Source organism: Neoarius graeffei, chromosome 12 (assembly GCF_027579695.1).
Source record: "Neoarius graeffei isolate fNeoGra1 chromosome 12, fNeoGra1.pri, whole genome shotgun sequence".
NCBI lineage: Eukaryota > Metazoa > Chordata > Actinopteri > Siluriformes > Ariidae > Neoarius > Neoarius graeffei.
In genome coordinates, this window is record NC_083580.1 from 11270573 (window position 1) to 11287065 (window position 16493).

The following is a 16493-nucleotide window of genomic DNA, read 5'->3' on the forward strand; positions in this document are numbered from 1 at the left end:
GTTCAGTTACACAAATTGAAACTTAGCGATTTTCTATGCTATGGAAAGTCCGCACTAGAATGACAGGCATACTAACACCTTCTGCGCGCTTCGACAGCGCATTGATATCTGAGCTCCGTATCAATGCGCTGTCGAAGCGCGCAGAAGGTGTTAGTACACCTGTCATTATAGTGCGGACTTTCCATAGCATAGAAAATCGCTACGTTTCAATTTGTGTAACTGAACTTGTTTCATGTCACTGGTCATATAAACCTATGTAAACAGGAAAAACGTGGAAGAGTTTGGTCGCATCTAACTACAGCCCCAAAAAATACCGTTGGCCATGCTGAGCCTAGCTACATTGCTAACAGGAGTGATAGCGCGTCTGACTGCGTCTGACTGACTGGGAGGTCGCGCAAAGCTCGGAGAGGTACGGAGCAGCTCGTCTCAATTCAGATAAGAGCATATTTCATTATGGAAGTACGGTGGACTGTTCCTTTAAGCTTATACTTAAACTTTTTATAAAGTTTCAAGATGGCGCCGCGGACGGTTGCCTCGGTACTTCACTCTCTTGTACTTTCTACGTTTTTGTGTATTTGTTGTGTTTCTTGCGTTTCTTCGCTGGTCACATACTCTAGAGAAGAACTCATAAACATTGGATTAACCACCAGTAAAGTTCTTTCATCGGCTTTCATCAATCCGGAAAGTTTTTCAGAGCTACTTGTTGGGGGAGCAGCAGCTCTCTATGGATTACGCCGAGGACGCCGGAGACACCAGGGGAAACGAGCCGGCGCGCTCGTCAGACTGAGGCAGCGGGGTTTTCGCACTGCACTCCCATCTATTCACCTGGCTAATGTCCTCTCTCTGGCCAATAAGATGGACGAACTGCTGCTCCTCAACACAATCAACACAGATTTTAACAGACCTGCTGCCTTGTGCTTCACCGAAACCTGGCTCGGTGAGCACATCCCAGACTCTTCTCTCCACCTGCCTGGATTTCACCTGCACCGAGCGGACCGCGAAACGGAGCTCACAGGGAAAACGAGGGGAGGCGGAGTCTGCTTTTATATTAACGAAGGTTGGTGTACTGATGTCACAGTTCTAAATAAATCATGCAGTCCTCATCTGGAGACATTATTCATAAACTGCAAACCGTTTTATGCTCTGCGAGAGTTTTCCTCGTTTATTCTGGTTGGAGTTTGCATCCCCCCTCAGGCGTGAGGCGTTACAACACCTGGCTGACCAGATAAACAATGTGGAAAAAAACCACCCGGACTCTTTGCTCATTATTTTGGGAGACTTTAACAGAGCAAACCTCAGCCATGAACTGCCAAATTATAAACAGCACATTAAGTGTCCCACCAGGGACTCTAACACTCTGGACCATTGTTACAGTGTTTTAAAGGACTCATACCACTCTGTCCCCCATGCAGCCTTGGGACTATCTGATAACTGTATGGTTCATCTTATCCTGTCCTACAGGCAGAAGCTGAAATCTGCTAAGCCTGTAGTTAAGACGGTGAGGAGATGGTCTGATGAGGCCAAAGTGGAACTACAAGCCTGCTTTGACTGCACTGATTGGAGTGTTTTTGAGGCTACAGCTTCAGACCTGCATGAACTGACTGATACTGTGACATCTTACATCAGTTTTTGTGAGGATATGTGTGTGCCCACCAAGACCTTCCACACATACAATAACAACAAACCCTGGTTTACCGCAAAACTCACCGCCAGGCCAAGGAGGAGGCCTACATAAGTGGGGACAGACTCCTACACAAACAGGCCAGAAACACACTGACGAAAGAGGTGAAATCAGCTAAGAGGAGCTATGCTGAAAGGATCAAAAACAGCCTTTCAGCCAACGATCCAGCGTCAGTGTGGACAGGCCTGAAGAATATCACTAACTACAGGAGACCATCCCCCTACACTGCAATGAACTATCAACTGGCTGATGAGTTGAATGTGTTCTACTCCAGATTCGACAAATTCACACCTCTTCCCCCCTCAGACATTAAAGACCCATTTACACCCCCTGCTATTCTGCCTCCTCTTGCCTCTGACCCCCCACCAGCACTCAAGATCTGTGAAGAGGATGTTTGTCAGCTTTGTCGCAGACAGAAGATCAGGAAGGCATCTGGCCCAGATGGTGTGTCACCCTCCTGTCTGAAGGTCTGTGCTGATCAGCTGGCTCCCATCTTCACCCAGATCTTCAATAGATCCCTGGAGCTGTGTGAAGTCCCCTCATGCTTCAAATGCTTCACAATAATCCCGGTTCCCAAGAAAACCACCATCACAGGACTGAATGACTACAGGCCTGTAGCTCTCACATCTGTAGTCATGAAGTCCTTCGAAAGACTGGTGTTGTCACACCTGAAGGACATCACAGACCCCCTGCTGGACCCCCTGCAGTTTGCCTACCGGGCAAACAGGTCAGCGGATGATGCAATCAATATGGGACTGCACTACATCCTGCAGCACCTTGACTCTGCAGGGACGTACGCCAGGATTCTGTTCGTGGACTTCAGTTTGGCATTCAAAACCATTGTTCCAGACATCCTCCACACCAAGCTCACCCAGCTCACTGTGCCCTCCTCCATCTGTCAGTGGATTACAAACTTTCTGACTGACAGGAAGCAGCAGGTGAGGATGGGGAGCATCATATCCAGCACTCGGACTATCAGCACTGGCGCCCCCCAAGGGTGTGTGCTCTCCCCACTGCTCTTCTCCCTTTATACCAACGACTGCACCTCAAGAGACCCATCTGTTAAACTCCTGAAATTTGCAGACGATACAACAGTCATCAGCCTCATCCGGGATGGTGACAAGTCTGCATACAGACGGGAGGTTGAACAGCTGGTCTGGTGGTGCGGTCAGAACAATCTGGAGCTGAACACGCTCAAAACTGTGGAGATGACAGTGGACTTTAGGAGGAGCCCCCCCACTCTGCTGCCCATCACCATCACCAACAACACTGTGACTGCCATTGAAAGCTTCAGGTTTCTGGGTTCCACAATCTCTCAGGACTTGAAGTGGGAGACAAACACAGTCATTATCATCAAAAAGGCTCAGCAGAGGTTGTACTTTCTGCGCCAACTCAGGAAGCTCAACCTGCCTAAGGAGCTGCTGACACAATTCTACTCTGCCATCATTCAGTCTGTTCTTTGCTCTTCCATCACTGTTTGGTTTGGATCAGTCACCAAACAGGAGAAGAACAGACTGCAATGGACAATAAGGTCTGCAGAGAAAATTATTGGTGTCAACCTGCCCTCCATCCAAGACTTATACTTGTCCAGAGTCAGGAAACAGGCAGGTAACATCTCTGCGGACCCATCACACCCTGGTCACAATCTGTTTAATCTTCTCCCCTCAGGGAGGTGATATAGATCACTGTATGCAAAAACAACCAGACACAAGAACAGTTTCTTCCCTCAGGCTGTCTCTGTGATGAGCAGCTAAAATCCAGATTCATATATCAGTAATATCACTTGCAAAATATTTGTACACTCATACTGTCATTCTGTGCTCACTGTTACTTATATTATATTTATACTTATTTATATTTACTATTTCATCTTTGCACTAGGGGGCGGCACGGTGGTGTAGTGGTTAGTGCTGTCGCCTCACAGCAAGAAGGTCCTGGGTTCGAGCCCCGGGGCTGGCAAGGGCCTTTCTGTGCGGAGTTTGCATGTTCTCCCCGTGTCCGCGTGGGTTTCCTCCGGGTGCTCCGGTTTCCCCCACAGTCCAAAGACATGCAGGTTAGGTTAACTGGTGACTCTAAATTGACCGTAGGTGTGAATGTGAGTGTGAATGGTTGTCTGTGTCTATGTGTCAGCCCTGTGATGACCTGGTGACTTGTCCAGGGTGTACCCTGCCTTTCACCCGTAGTCAGCTGGGATAGGCTCCAGCTTGCCTGCGACCCTGTAGAAGGATAAAGTGGCTAGAGATAATGAGATGAGATGAGATCTTTGCACTATGCACCATATTGCACCAAAAGGGAAATCCTTTCTGTGATGAACAGATAAAATCCAGATTCATACACTACCGTTCAAAAGTATATTTTTCTGGCCATTTTGAGCATTTAATCGACCCCACAAATGTGATGCTCCAGAAACTCAATCTGCTCAAAGGAAGGTCAGTTTTATAGCTTCTCTAAAGAGCTAAACTGTTTTCAGCTGTGCTAACATGATTGTACAAGGGTTTTCTAATCATCCATTAGCCTTCTGAGGCAATGAGCGATTAGAAAACCCTTGTACAATCATGTTAGCACAGCTGAAAACAGTTTAGCTCTTTAGAGAAGCTATAAAACTGACCTTCCTTTGAGCAGATTGAGTTTCTGGAGCATCACATTTGTGGGGTCGATTAAATGCTCAAAATGGCCAGAAAAATGTCTTGACTATATTTTCTATTCATTTTACAACTTATGGTGGTAAATAAAAGTGTGACTTTTCATGGAAAACACAAAATTGTCTGGGTGACCCCAAACTTTTGAACGGTAGTGTATATCAGGAACATCACTTGTAAAATATCTGAACACTTATACCGTCATTCTGTGCACACTGTATTCTTTATATTTATTTAATTATTCCATACTTGACTTACCTGGATTACTTTGCACTATGCACCTATTTTTGTTGTTGTTTGCTTGTTTGTTTGTTTTGTGTATACGCTTTTTTATCTGTTTTGTACTATGAGAGCTAAGTGAACCGGAGTCAAATTCCTCGTGTGTGTCCACATACCTGGCAATAAAAGTGTTTCTGATTCTGATTTCTGATTCTGAAAATATATGAAACAAAAGTGTAATAAAGGATTCAAATATTTGTGCCTTATGTTTTAAATGTAGTTGTGCTTATCCTTTTGATCGTAGTCTATAAAATACTTCTTTTTCACACATATTGGCTTCTTTGTGATATACGGCAGCACGTTTTAAATCCCATGTTTTAAACCTACATGTACCATAAGTTTGTGCTCAGCTCTGGGGTGGAAAAGCTGAAGAGTAAACAGTGCTGGAACTTAAACTTATCTTTTATGTACATAGTGTTATTAACCCACAAAGAGACAGATAAACATTTCTCTTATTTTATTTGTCAACAAATTTGAAAACAAAGGTGAGAACATTGTAACAGACTTGAATCATACTAGCTGTCATTATACGCCATCACCAAAATACATCTGAATTTTTACAATTTCTTCAAAAAGCAAGTGAAATTTCATCAAAGATTGTTTTTTTTTTTTATTTCTCCTGAGTGGAATAAGTTTTGGGGGGTTTTCTTTAGAGCTTGGATGTCAATTTCAGTTGTCATTGCCATGTTTTTATACTTTGGCATTGAATACGATGTTGCTTTAAGTTTTGATTTTTAAAGAAAATGAATATGTTCTAAATCCTGAGTATCTGTTGTTACAACACTTAAGTTGTCTACTGGAAGTGTGCATGAGGTACGTAAGGGTTAGGGCTAGAAAACTAATAGTATGCCTAGAAGGGTAATTGCAGTAAACTTCAAAACTAAAAAGTGAACTAGATGTATCTAACCAGCAACTAATAGTATATTTCCAATATGCTATAAAGTATACTTTTATACACTAAAAAGTGGACTAGAAGTGTGTAACGAGTAAACCAATAGTATTTTTCCAGTATACTACAAAGTATACTTTAGTAAACTAAAAAGTGTACTAGAAGTATAAAACAAGTAAACTCATAGTATATTTCCAGTATACTATGAAGTATGCGTTTGTAAACTAAAGAGTGGACTACAAGTATAGAACTAGTAAACTATCAGTAAATAAGTTTACTTGTGGTATACTTGCAGTACAAAATAAAAAATACTAGTTGTATACTCAAAGTTTACTTCTCTTAGACTTAAAGTATACTTTTTATAAACTAAAAGTGGGTCAATTTAGTCCCAAGAAGTATTAGATTAGTTTACTTACAAGTATACTGTAAGTACATTGATATCAGTATACTTGGTACACAAAAGTATACTTTAACTTTACTTAAGTATACATAATAAAATGAACTTGAAGTATACTTCTTTTGATAAAGGTCTAGATAAAAGTGTCTGCTAAATGCCTGTAATGTAATGTAAAAACAATTTTACAGCACACAAGCTAGATTCAAAATCCATTCAGTGTGTTTAATCAAGAGGTCTTTAATTACAAACAACCAAATATACATAAATTACAAAATTACAGCCAGCCAAAATGCAAATTAGAGTCACATATTATCACTTAAAATATATTGAATAACCAAACCACTGATATCCTTTGTTAAATATGAAAAAAGATCAAACGTCTTTATAAAAGAATGACAATTTTTCTTTTTCTTTTTTTTTAGCCCCAATACATACGGTAAACACACACATTTAAATTTAGCTTATTATAAGAAGCATTTCAAGCTCTGTTTTATTTGAAACAAATCTACATTGTAGTGAGTTTTAATATATTTACATACTGGTATATAATTTATTTTAAGATCTCTACTGAAAAACTATATCCAGCATCTCTCATCCACTTAAAAATTAACAAAGGAAAGAAGGAAGAAAGGAAAGAATAAATGATAAATCAGACCAACCCCTGGAACCACTGAGATATTCTCTTTCACTGGCTGATCTTACGGATGTTTCTGACTCTCAGATTGATGTTCTTTGACATCCCCAGTCTGATTAGTTCTTGCCGAAACTGACAAAATATGAATCATTCATATAACAGCACGGTAAATCACTTCATAAATATGATGAAATGAAGTGCAATGTTAATTATGTTCAGGAACTGATGCTTAGATTTTTGTTACAATTATTTCTAGACATAATCGAAAGAATAAAAATGACATTCACGGGGTGTATTAGATGAACGAAAGGCAGAAATGTTACTCACTAGCATCAACACCAGTTCATTAATCTGAGAGTCCAGCATGTTTCCTCGAACTTTAATTTTCATTTGCAGTCCTATCACAGCACCTGCAATGAAAGTATTGGATTATAGAATGAACACAATCACACGATGCATGCTAAGTTTTCTTGACATAAAGTTTTATATTATATGAAAACGAGTGTTTTACTGGGAAATACACCACTTGTATTTTTCATACGAGCTACATCTGGGACACAGAGAACCAAAACCATGGCATAAATCTCTATATGTCACTCGTGAGGAAATTGATAAATTGTTTTGATAAATTTGGGTGCTTTTTGTTTGTGATTGTGTCTATATAATACAAAGAAAATCAAATGTTGGCTTGAAGATGTGAAGTTTATTTTCTCGTGTTGAAAAACTCGCATTTTTCTTATGGGATACATCGCGGATCTGAGTGACATATTTAAATAATATTGGCTGGCCTTGAGTGGTATATCAAATATATTACATTCAGCTGAATGGAATATATCTGATATTATTATTATTATTATTATGATTATTATAATACATACATACACATTCCTTTTGGGTGTTCAACGCATCTTTTTCTTTCAAAATTCTCTCAAAATCTTCCGGATTTAATGAAGCAAACCTGGCAGCCATGTTTGTTTACAAATTTTCACAGTCGCTCACTAGCACAGAAGTTTTACATCGCCGACGTGTGACGTCATGTTCTCTTAACAACCATGCAATATCATAAACCATATTCAACGCTTATTCTCCATTGGGTAGAGTGATGTAATACACATAGGATAAGCGATATGCTAACAATATTGCATGATATCAAACCAAATGAATGAAACCCGCTAGAAGGGAATAAAACGTGTTTTTATTCCATCGAAAATTGTCCTGTATGCATAATAATTCCCAATATTTCACTCCGATTACATCACTCCCAGTGTTTTCCCGCTGATTAGGTGCGTGTTGTCAAAATGGTGAACCGGCTCAAAATGAAAATTCTTTTGATCAAGTTGCGTATTGTATTTTTTGTTTGTTTGTTTTATTTGTGTGGATGTGTCTGTATAATAAAAAGAACATTACACGGTGGTGCAAAGATATGAAGTTTATCTTCGAGTGGTGAATATATTTCCTGAATGAGCAAAGCACAACCGTGTAATATCATTTATATATTTGATGGCTATAGTTGAAAATATATTTTTATTGATCATTAATTGGTTTTACACTTTGCATGTTAAATATACCATGTTAGGATGTGATCAGAAATATATATATATATATATATATATATATATATATATATATATATATATATATATATGCTAAAAGTTTGAAAAAATGTTTTTCCTTACCTGGAGGAGTTGCTAAATAGCAAAAAGAAGACATAATTGAATAATTTGAGTAAATTATGGTGAAATAAATAATTTGAAGAACATGCAGAACTCGCTTCAGTGCAAATTTTAATAGCAGGTTTAGCCATTCATTCAAAAGACGATTACATACAATATATTCTTCCAAAAACAATAAGATGTATTTTAAATTCTTAATATTTCTCAGAAAAGAGATGAACTCACCACTGTAGCAGAAGAAAGGGAAACTGGCTAAACAGTTTTCATCAGTCCATTTGCCAGTATAATCCATAGCGGTGCAGTGTTGATTTCCAAATTGTCCGTATGAATACAAACCATTGTCAGGTTCGGATATGATATGTGGTTGAATCTCTGGTCTCCAGTATGTAAACGTCGAGTTGCTCTGATCTGACCATAATCGGTTCCGATATAGACCTATCCATACCTCATAGTTCTCATGTATGACACTGACTATCTGCTGAAGCTCAGTCTCATTCCTCACACTGGCCAGGTCTGTGTGTTTCGCTCTGCAGGACCTCTGAGCTTCTTCCCAAGTCATTCTCTCAGAAATCCATACATATACGCCGTTTGTACCTGAGGCTGAGATTAACATATTAGCCACAGCTTCGTTTGCCTGAAAAATGCTAAAATGACAGCTCGTTTGTGGTTTCTAATCCTCAGGAATCTCCTATACCTGGATCTGAGCAAAAAAGATCTGACCCTCATTGTTCACAACAAAAGGTTAAAAAAAAAAGCCATTCAGTTAAAGAAAAAAAAGTTTAAAGGTCATAGGCAATGGTCAGAGGTGAAATGTAGAATATCAACTTTATTGTCTAGAAGAACGACCCAAAAAGCGAATTCAATCTTCTTAGTGTCTAATTTGCACCCTAAAATTGAATAAAACGGTTAAAATATACTGTTTTGCCCAATTTCGGAAGGTTTGTTTACATCTCACTTATGCGCACTTTCACCGCCAGGGGACCGTCGTTGTGACGTCATTTAAGCCAAACAGACCGGGAGCAGTTCTGTGTTTACCTGCGAACCGAGCACACATGTACACATTTGGTCGTGAGAGGTTGTGTAAAATGTCTGAAAGCGATAGCGATTTTGAAGTAGGAACTCTCCAAATTGAATATCGAGAGGTGAAACCATATATGTATGAACCTATGGCTGTTGCGAAGCAATCGGTGAATGTGGCTCACTGGTTTGACCGTGCAGCCTTGGAATCGGACGGCGACTCGGCCGACTCTGATCGCGGTGACCCTGGACCTCAACAAGACTCGTGCCCAAACGATTTATCCTGGTAGTTATGATAAATTCCGACTTTTGTCGTAATACTAAATAAGAGCCCTTTTGAAGAATAATTAAACCGCCCTCTCTAGTGGATACAGGTAACGATTACTGGACAGTGCGCCGGTAGGCCACATTAGCCTGCCATCCGCGGCATTATACCATTTATAGCCTACTCTAAGCAAGGAAATATCCCTGTGTCTCATTTCCACAATGATTGTACAGGATCCCTCAGGATTCTTGACTTGTCAATTGCAAGCAAAAGTAAAAGTGTATACCTCCAATCTTCTCCTTTTTGCTTGAGTGTTGCTGGTCCGTTTCTTCTTTGACTGCTTGATTTTGTTTCATGCGCACAATCTACTCTTTCCGCCTCGTCTCCTCTTCCGGAAAAAGTCAACCCTCTGGCTTAACGCGCACAATCCACTCTCTCCGCCTCTTCTCCTCTTCCGGAAAAAGCCAGCCCTCTGGCTTCATGTGCACAATCCACTCTCTCCGCCTCGTCTCCTCTTTCGGAAAAAGCCAACCCACTCGCAATGCCCCTTCTCATTTTTCAGAAAAAGCCAACCCTCTTGCTCCGCCTCTTCTCCTTTTTCGGAAAAAGCCAACCCTCTCGCCCCGCCTCTTCTACTTTTTCGGAAAAAGCCAACCCTCTCGCTCCGCCTCTTCTCCTCTTTCGGAAAAAGCCAACCCACTCGCGCCGCCTCGTCTCCGTTTTCAGAAAAAGCCAATCCTCTCGCTCCGCCTCTTCTCCTCTTCTGGAAAAAGCCAATCCACTCTCTCTGCCTCTTCTCCTCTCTTGGTAATTGGTAAAAACTTCTTCCTGAACCGGTCCTGTTACAGTTCTCTGCACAACATTAAGGCATGTTTTTTCTTTGGAAATTCCTGAACACATGTCTGCACTCAAGCCGAACGGCAATGTAAGTAAATGGAAGTGGACTCAACTCAAGCGGTTTGTTAGTCTTAAATGATGTCACGCGCCGAGTGGTCACGAAAATAGCCGAACAGAAATTCGCCGCGATCCGCGCTAACTTATTTTAATTATTACTTATTAACAATACTTCTTGGGACCAGAAGAAAATTACAGAGGGTTTTTTAACATATAAAGTTTCAAATGTGCATAAGATTAAAATCGTTGTCTATGACCTTTAATGGTGGCAAAATGGCACTGCATCACTTAGCATTTAAATGGACAACACTTACGAAACATAAACAAAATATTTAAGTGTAATTTTACAACATTTCTTGATCACTTAAAATAAACATCAACATTATAAAATGTACTTGTGAATATACATTTATCAATATTAAAAACAAACATGGGATTAAGCACAAGGTTACATTATATTACAGTCATTTAGCAGATGCTCTTATCCAGAGTGATATACAACACACCCAGAGCAGCCTAGGGAGCAGTTGGGGTTTAGGTATCTTGCTCAAGAGCACTTCTGCCATTCCTGCTGGTCCAGGGAATCAAACCAGCAACCTTTTGGTCCTAAAGCTGCTTCTCGAACCATTAGGCCATGGCTTCCCCTATGGTTAGCTTGTTTGTTACCTTATCTTGTCAAGCAAGTACTGTATTAGAGGCTATCCATCCATTATCCGTAACCGCTTATCCTGGGCAAGCTGGAGCCTATCCCAGCTGACTATGGGCGAGAGGCGGGGTACATCCTGGACAAGTCACCAGGTTATCGCAGGGCTGACACATAAAGACAAACAACCATTCACACTCACATTCACACCTACGGTCAATTTAGAGCCACCAATTAGCTGTTGGTGAAGTACAAGTTATCATCTACACCATGATCCATCAGGGTCAAAGGAGTAAATACCAGCTGGGATTGACTTTGGACAAGAGGCAGGGTACATCCAGGGCAGGTTGCCAGCCTATCGCAAAGCGAACACAGAGATGATAAACAATTCACACTCATGGGCAATTTAGAGTAGCTAGTTGACCTTATGGCAGTACAGTGGTGTAGTGGTTAGCACTGTTGCCTCACAGCAAGAAGGTTCTGGGTTTGAGCCCAGCGGCCAACGGGGGCCTTTCTCTGTGGAGTTTGCATGTTCTTTCCGTGTCTGTGTGGGGTTTCCCTGTGTGGGTTCTCCGGTTTCCCCCACAGTCCAAAGCCATGCAGGTTAGGTTAATTGGTGGCTCTAAATTGACTGTAAGTGTGAATGTGAAAATGAATGGTTGTTTGTCTCTATGTGTCAGCCCTATGATGACCTGGCAACTTGTCCAGGGTGTACCCCGCCTCTCACCCATAGTCAGCTGGGATAGGCTCCAGCTTGCCGGCGACTGCACAGGATAAGTGGTTACGGATAATGGATGGATGGATAGTTGACCCGATCTACATGTCTTTTGACTGTGGTAGGAAACCCAGACAGGCATGGGAAGAACATGCAAACTCTGCAAAGAAAGGCTCCAGTCAGCCACAAAGTTTGAACCCAGAAAATTTGCACTGTGAGGCAATGGTGCACCAACATGCCACCCACAAGGGAACTAAATTCAAGAAAAGTTCAACGTGAAGCATAACATCAAGAGAATAATATATAAGATCTGAAATATTTACTGCACTTACCATTATAGCAAACAAATCCCAGTCTCTGAGTACACTGCCGATCAAACCATTCCCCTATGTGATTCATGGAAACACACATTTCTTTTCCACTGTCATTATCAGGTTCATGGTACCATCCTCTGAACTCTCTTTCACCCTCCTTATAAAAAGCATCATCATCAAGAGACCATCTCCAGTCATCCAGATCATCATACAATCCAATCCAGGCTAAACCTGAGTAGCTGCCATTTACTGTGTTAAGAAGTGTGTTCATTTCTTCTGTGTTATCAATGGAAGCCAGGTCCGTGTATTTCTCTCGGCAGTACATCTGTGCTTCAGTCCAGGTCTTGTTTTTATCAACAAAGTGATACTGATGAGAGGTTGATGACATTGCTGGAGAAGCATTACAAAAAATAATTACACACTATACAGTTTGGAAATTAAAAAATACTACAAAACAAATCTACTCACAACTGTAGCAGAAGAATGGAAACGTTTCTCTACAGTTTTCATCTGCCCATGACCCAGATATAGTAAAAACAGCAGGACAGACTTTGATCTGTCCATCATTATCTAGCTGTCCTGGATTCCCATTGCTGAAAGAGGAGTTGATCTGATCTGACCAAGACCATGTGTTGTATAAGCCAATCCATGCAATTCTAAAATGACTATAGATTAATGATCCTATCTTCTGGTTCTCAGTCTTGTTCCTCACACTGGTCAGATCTGTGTAATGCTCTCTACAGTACGTCTGAGCGTCAGTCCAGTTCATGTACTGAGAAACAAGGATATATCTTTCACTAGCATCCCCCCTTCCTAAAATAGACAAGAATATTTAACAATTCAGAGAGATTGTGTAATCTACTGATTTGTCCCAGAAGCATTTCATGGAGGATATGTACTCGTATAACTGCTGTGCTCACCATCAAAGCAGATGAATGGAATTGTGTCATGACAAGGGGCGTTCCACCATAGCATATTAAACCCAGAAATATATGTGCACATACTATTTCCAAACCACTTCCTCTGTTTGTATTTAAACCAGTTTCGAAAGCTTCTCTCTCCCTCCTTGTAGAACAGATCATCATCCAGAGACCATTTCCAGCTGTTCAGATCATCATACAGTCCAATCCAGGCTAAACCTGAGTAGGTGCCATCTACTGTATCAAGCAGCCTGTTCATGTCCTCCATGTTATCAATGGTGGCCAGATCAGTGTATTTCTCTCTGCAGTAACTCTGTGCATCAGTCCAGGTCTTGTTCTCAGGAACAAAGCGATACTGATGGGTGCAGAATGTTCCTGTGCAGAATTCTTTCAAAACAATGAACAGAGTAGTATAAATTCATCTCCTGCAGTATGGACATGGGAAACCACAATGTCTCATCTCATCTCATTATCTCTAGCTGCTTTATCCTTCTACAGGGTCGCAGGCAAGCTGGAGCCTATCCCAGCTGACTACGGGCGAAAGGCGGGGTACACCCTGGACAAGTCGCCAGGTCATCACAGGGCAAACCACAATGTATTGGACATATTTTGCTTGATAGATAGATAAGCAAGCAACTACTGTATAATGTTTCTTGATATTAGATACGCATCTTTAAAGAATGATCTGCAGTAAAGGCTAAGATTCTGGTCTAATGTTATTAATTGAAGTTGGCTAGTGCTTTCCTCTGGCTAGTTAGTGATTAGCCCACTAATAGCTATGTTTAAAACGTGTTATCTTGTCATTTTATATGGACACAAGTGTGTTACTAGGAAATACACCACTCATATTTTTCATACAAGCTCCATCTGGGACATGGAGATCCAAAACCGTGACATATTTCTCTATTCGTCACTCATGAGGAAATCAATGAATTGCTGTGATAAATTTGGGCACTTTCTGTTTGTGAATGTGTCTTTTATAATAAAAAGAAACTCACACGTTGGCTTGAAGATGTGAAGTTTATCTTCTCATGCTGAAAAGCTTGCATTTTTCATACAAAATAAATCATGGATCTGAGTGACATATATAAATAATATTGGCTGGTGTTGAGTGGTATATCAGATATATTCCATTCAGCTCGCATGATACTTAACGGGTCGAAGACGATTAGCTGAATGGAATATATCTGATATACCATGAAAAAAAGCCAGCCAATATTATTATAATAATAATTATTATTATTACTATACATACACATTCCTTTCAGGGGCGGCACGGTGGTGTAGTGGTTAGCGCTGTCGCCTCGCAGCAAGAAGGTCCTGGGTTCGAGCCCCGTGGCCGGCAAGGGCCTTTCTGTGCGGAGTTTGCATGTTCTCCCCGTGTCCGCGTGGGTTTCCTCCGGGTGCTCCGGTTTCCCCCACAGTCCAAAGACCTGCAGGTTAGGTTAACTGGTGACTCTAAATTGACCGTAGGTGTGAATGTGAGTGTGAATGGTTGTCTGTGTCTATGTGTCAGCCCTGTGATGACCTGGCGACTTGTCCAGGGTGTACCCCGCCTTTCGCCCGTAGTCAGCTGGGATAGGCTCCAGCTTGCCAGCGACCCTGTAGAACAGGATAAAGCGGCTAGAGATAATGAGATGAGATGAGATTCCTTTCAGGTGTTCAGCGCGTCTTTCGCTTTCAAAATTCTCTCAAAATCTTCCGTATTTAACAAAGCAAACCTGGCCGCCATGTTTGTTTACAAATTGTCACAGTCGCTCGCTAGCACGGAAGTTTTATGTCTCCATCATGTTGTCTTGACAACCATGCAATATCGTAAACCATATTCGACGCTCATTCTCCATTGGGTAGAGTGACGGAATACACGTAGGATAAGCGATATGCGAACAATATTGCATGCTATCAAACCAAATGAATGAAACCTGCTAGAAGGGAATAGAATACGTGTTTTTATTCCATTGAAAAGTGGCCATTATGTATAATAATTCCCGATATTTCACTCCAATGATGTCACTCCAAGTGTTTTCCTGCTGACTAGATGCGCGTTGTCAAAATGGTGAACCGATTCAAAATTAAAATTCTTTTGATTAACTTGCATATTTTTGTGGATTTATCCATATAATATAAAGGACATTACATGGTGGTACAAAGTCATGAAGTTTATCTTCTTGTGTTGAAAAATATATCACTCATTCACTTCGCTTACTTGTGAAATATTCATTCACCATTCTAGATATTTAATCGTCTTTTTACCATGGAGAGTTATGAAATATGACGTAAAATGCCCAAATGATTGTAGTTATCAATAATAGTCTGATAAATGTTTTCCATTTTTAATAACATTTAGTTTGTTCAACTATACAAAGCTTAATGATTGACCAATAGCAATAATTATGACTGTCGTTATTTCAACCAACCAATCAGATGCAACTAATTACATTTGGTTGATTGGCTAATCCTGATCTTCAAATTAATATTAGAAATGTCCTACTTTGCACAACTGGAAATCTGATTACATTTAAAACATCTGGAGTAAAGGATATAAGATAAAATGGACTCACTGTTATAGCAGATAAATGGGAATGTGGTGAAGCAGTTCTCATCTGTCCACTGTCCTGAATCGCTGAGTGATACAGCAGTGCATTGCTGATTGCCATGTTCCCAAAAAGTATATAAACCATTGTCTGGTTGTTCAGGACTATAAGGAATGGCTGGTCTCCAGTTGTCATATGTGGCCCCATGCTGGTCTGACCAGAGTCTGGTCCTGTATAAGCCAATCCAAGCATCAGAGCCTCCTGTGAGGTTGAGGACTTTTTTATTATCTGCTCGATTCCTCACACTGGCCAGGTCTTTGTAATGCTGTCTACAGTAATGCTGAGCATCTGTCCAGGGCATGAACTGGTTAACCCAGATGTAACCTTCTGTTACATTTCTTCCTGTAATAGATGAACATTATGCTGAATAAAACACATAAACAAACAAAAAAAAAATCACAAAGTTCATCCAAGTTAATTCATGATGTCATGATTCTCACCATCATGGCAAACAAAAGTCAAATAATTGTTACAATCTCCGTCCGACCATTTCCCATCAGAACGGATAAAAACACACAGCTCTTTTCCATTGGAGTTATCAGGTTCATGGTACCAGCCCCTGAACATTTTCTCTCCTTCCTTGTAAAACCTGTCATCATCCAGAGACCATCTCCAGCTGTCCAGATCATCATACAGTCCAATCCAGACTAAACCTGAGTAGCTAGTATTTACTGTTTCAAGGAGCGTGTTCACGTCCTCCATCGATTCCTCCTCAATGGTAGCCAGATCAGTGTAATTCTCTCGACAGTATCTCTGTGCTTCCATCCAGGTTTTATTCTTGTTAACAAAACGATATTGACGGGAGGATGCTGATGACACTGTGAGAGAACAAAATAAAATGAAAATGAGTTATGATGTTTGTTTGTTTTTTTTGTTCAAAAAAAGATTTGCATTCATTATGTTTAAAGCTGGGCGGCACGGTGGTGTAGTGGTTAGCGC

The 16493-nt window shown here is 40.7% G+C and overlaps 1 protein-coding gene across 1 annotated transcript in view; it reads right to left on the reverse strand.

Moving 5' to 3' along the window:
* Window positions 1-6570: 6570 nt before the first annotated feature.
* Window positions 6571-16493, reverse strand: part of LOC132895777 (macrophage mannose receptor 1-like) — a 53247-nt gene continuing 43324 nt past the window's right edge. The window contains exons 16-23 of the mRNA XM_060936610.1: window positions 15995-16372; window positions 15522-15896; window positions 12961-13347; window positions 12509-12853; window positions 12059-12430; window positions 8418-8792; window positions 6847-6929; window positions 6571-6651 (exon numbers count right to left, since the gene is read on the reverse strand). Of these exons, the coding sequence (XP_060792593.1) occupies window positions 6571-6651; window positions 6847-6929; window positions 8418-8792; window positions 12059-12430; window positions 12509-12853; window positions 12961-13347; window positions 15522-15896; window positions 15995-16372 (2396 nt within the window). The remainder of the gene's footprint in view (window positions 6652-6846; window positions 6930-8417; window positions 8793-12058; window positions 12431-12508; window positions 12854-12960; window positions 13348-15521; window positions 15897-15994; window positions 16373-16493) is intronic.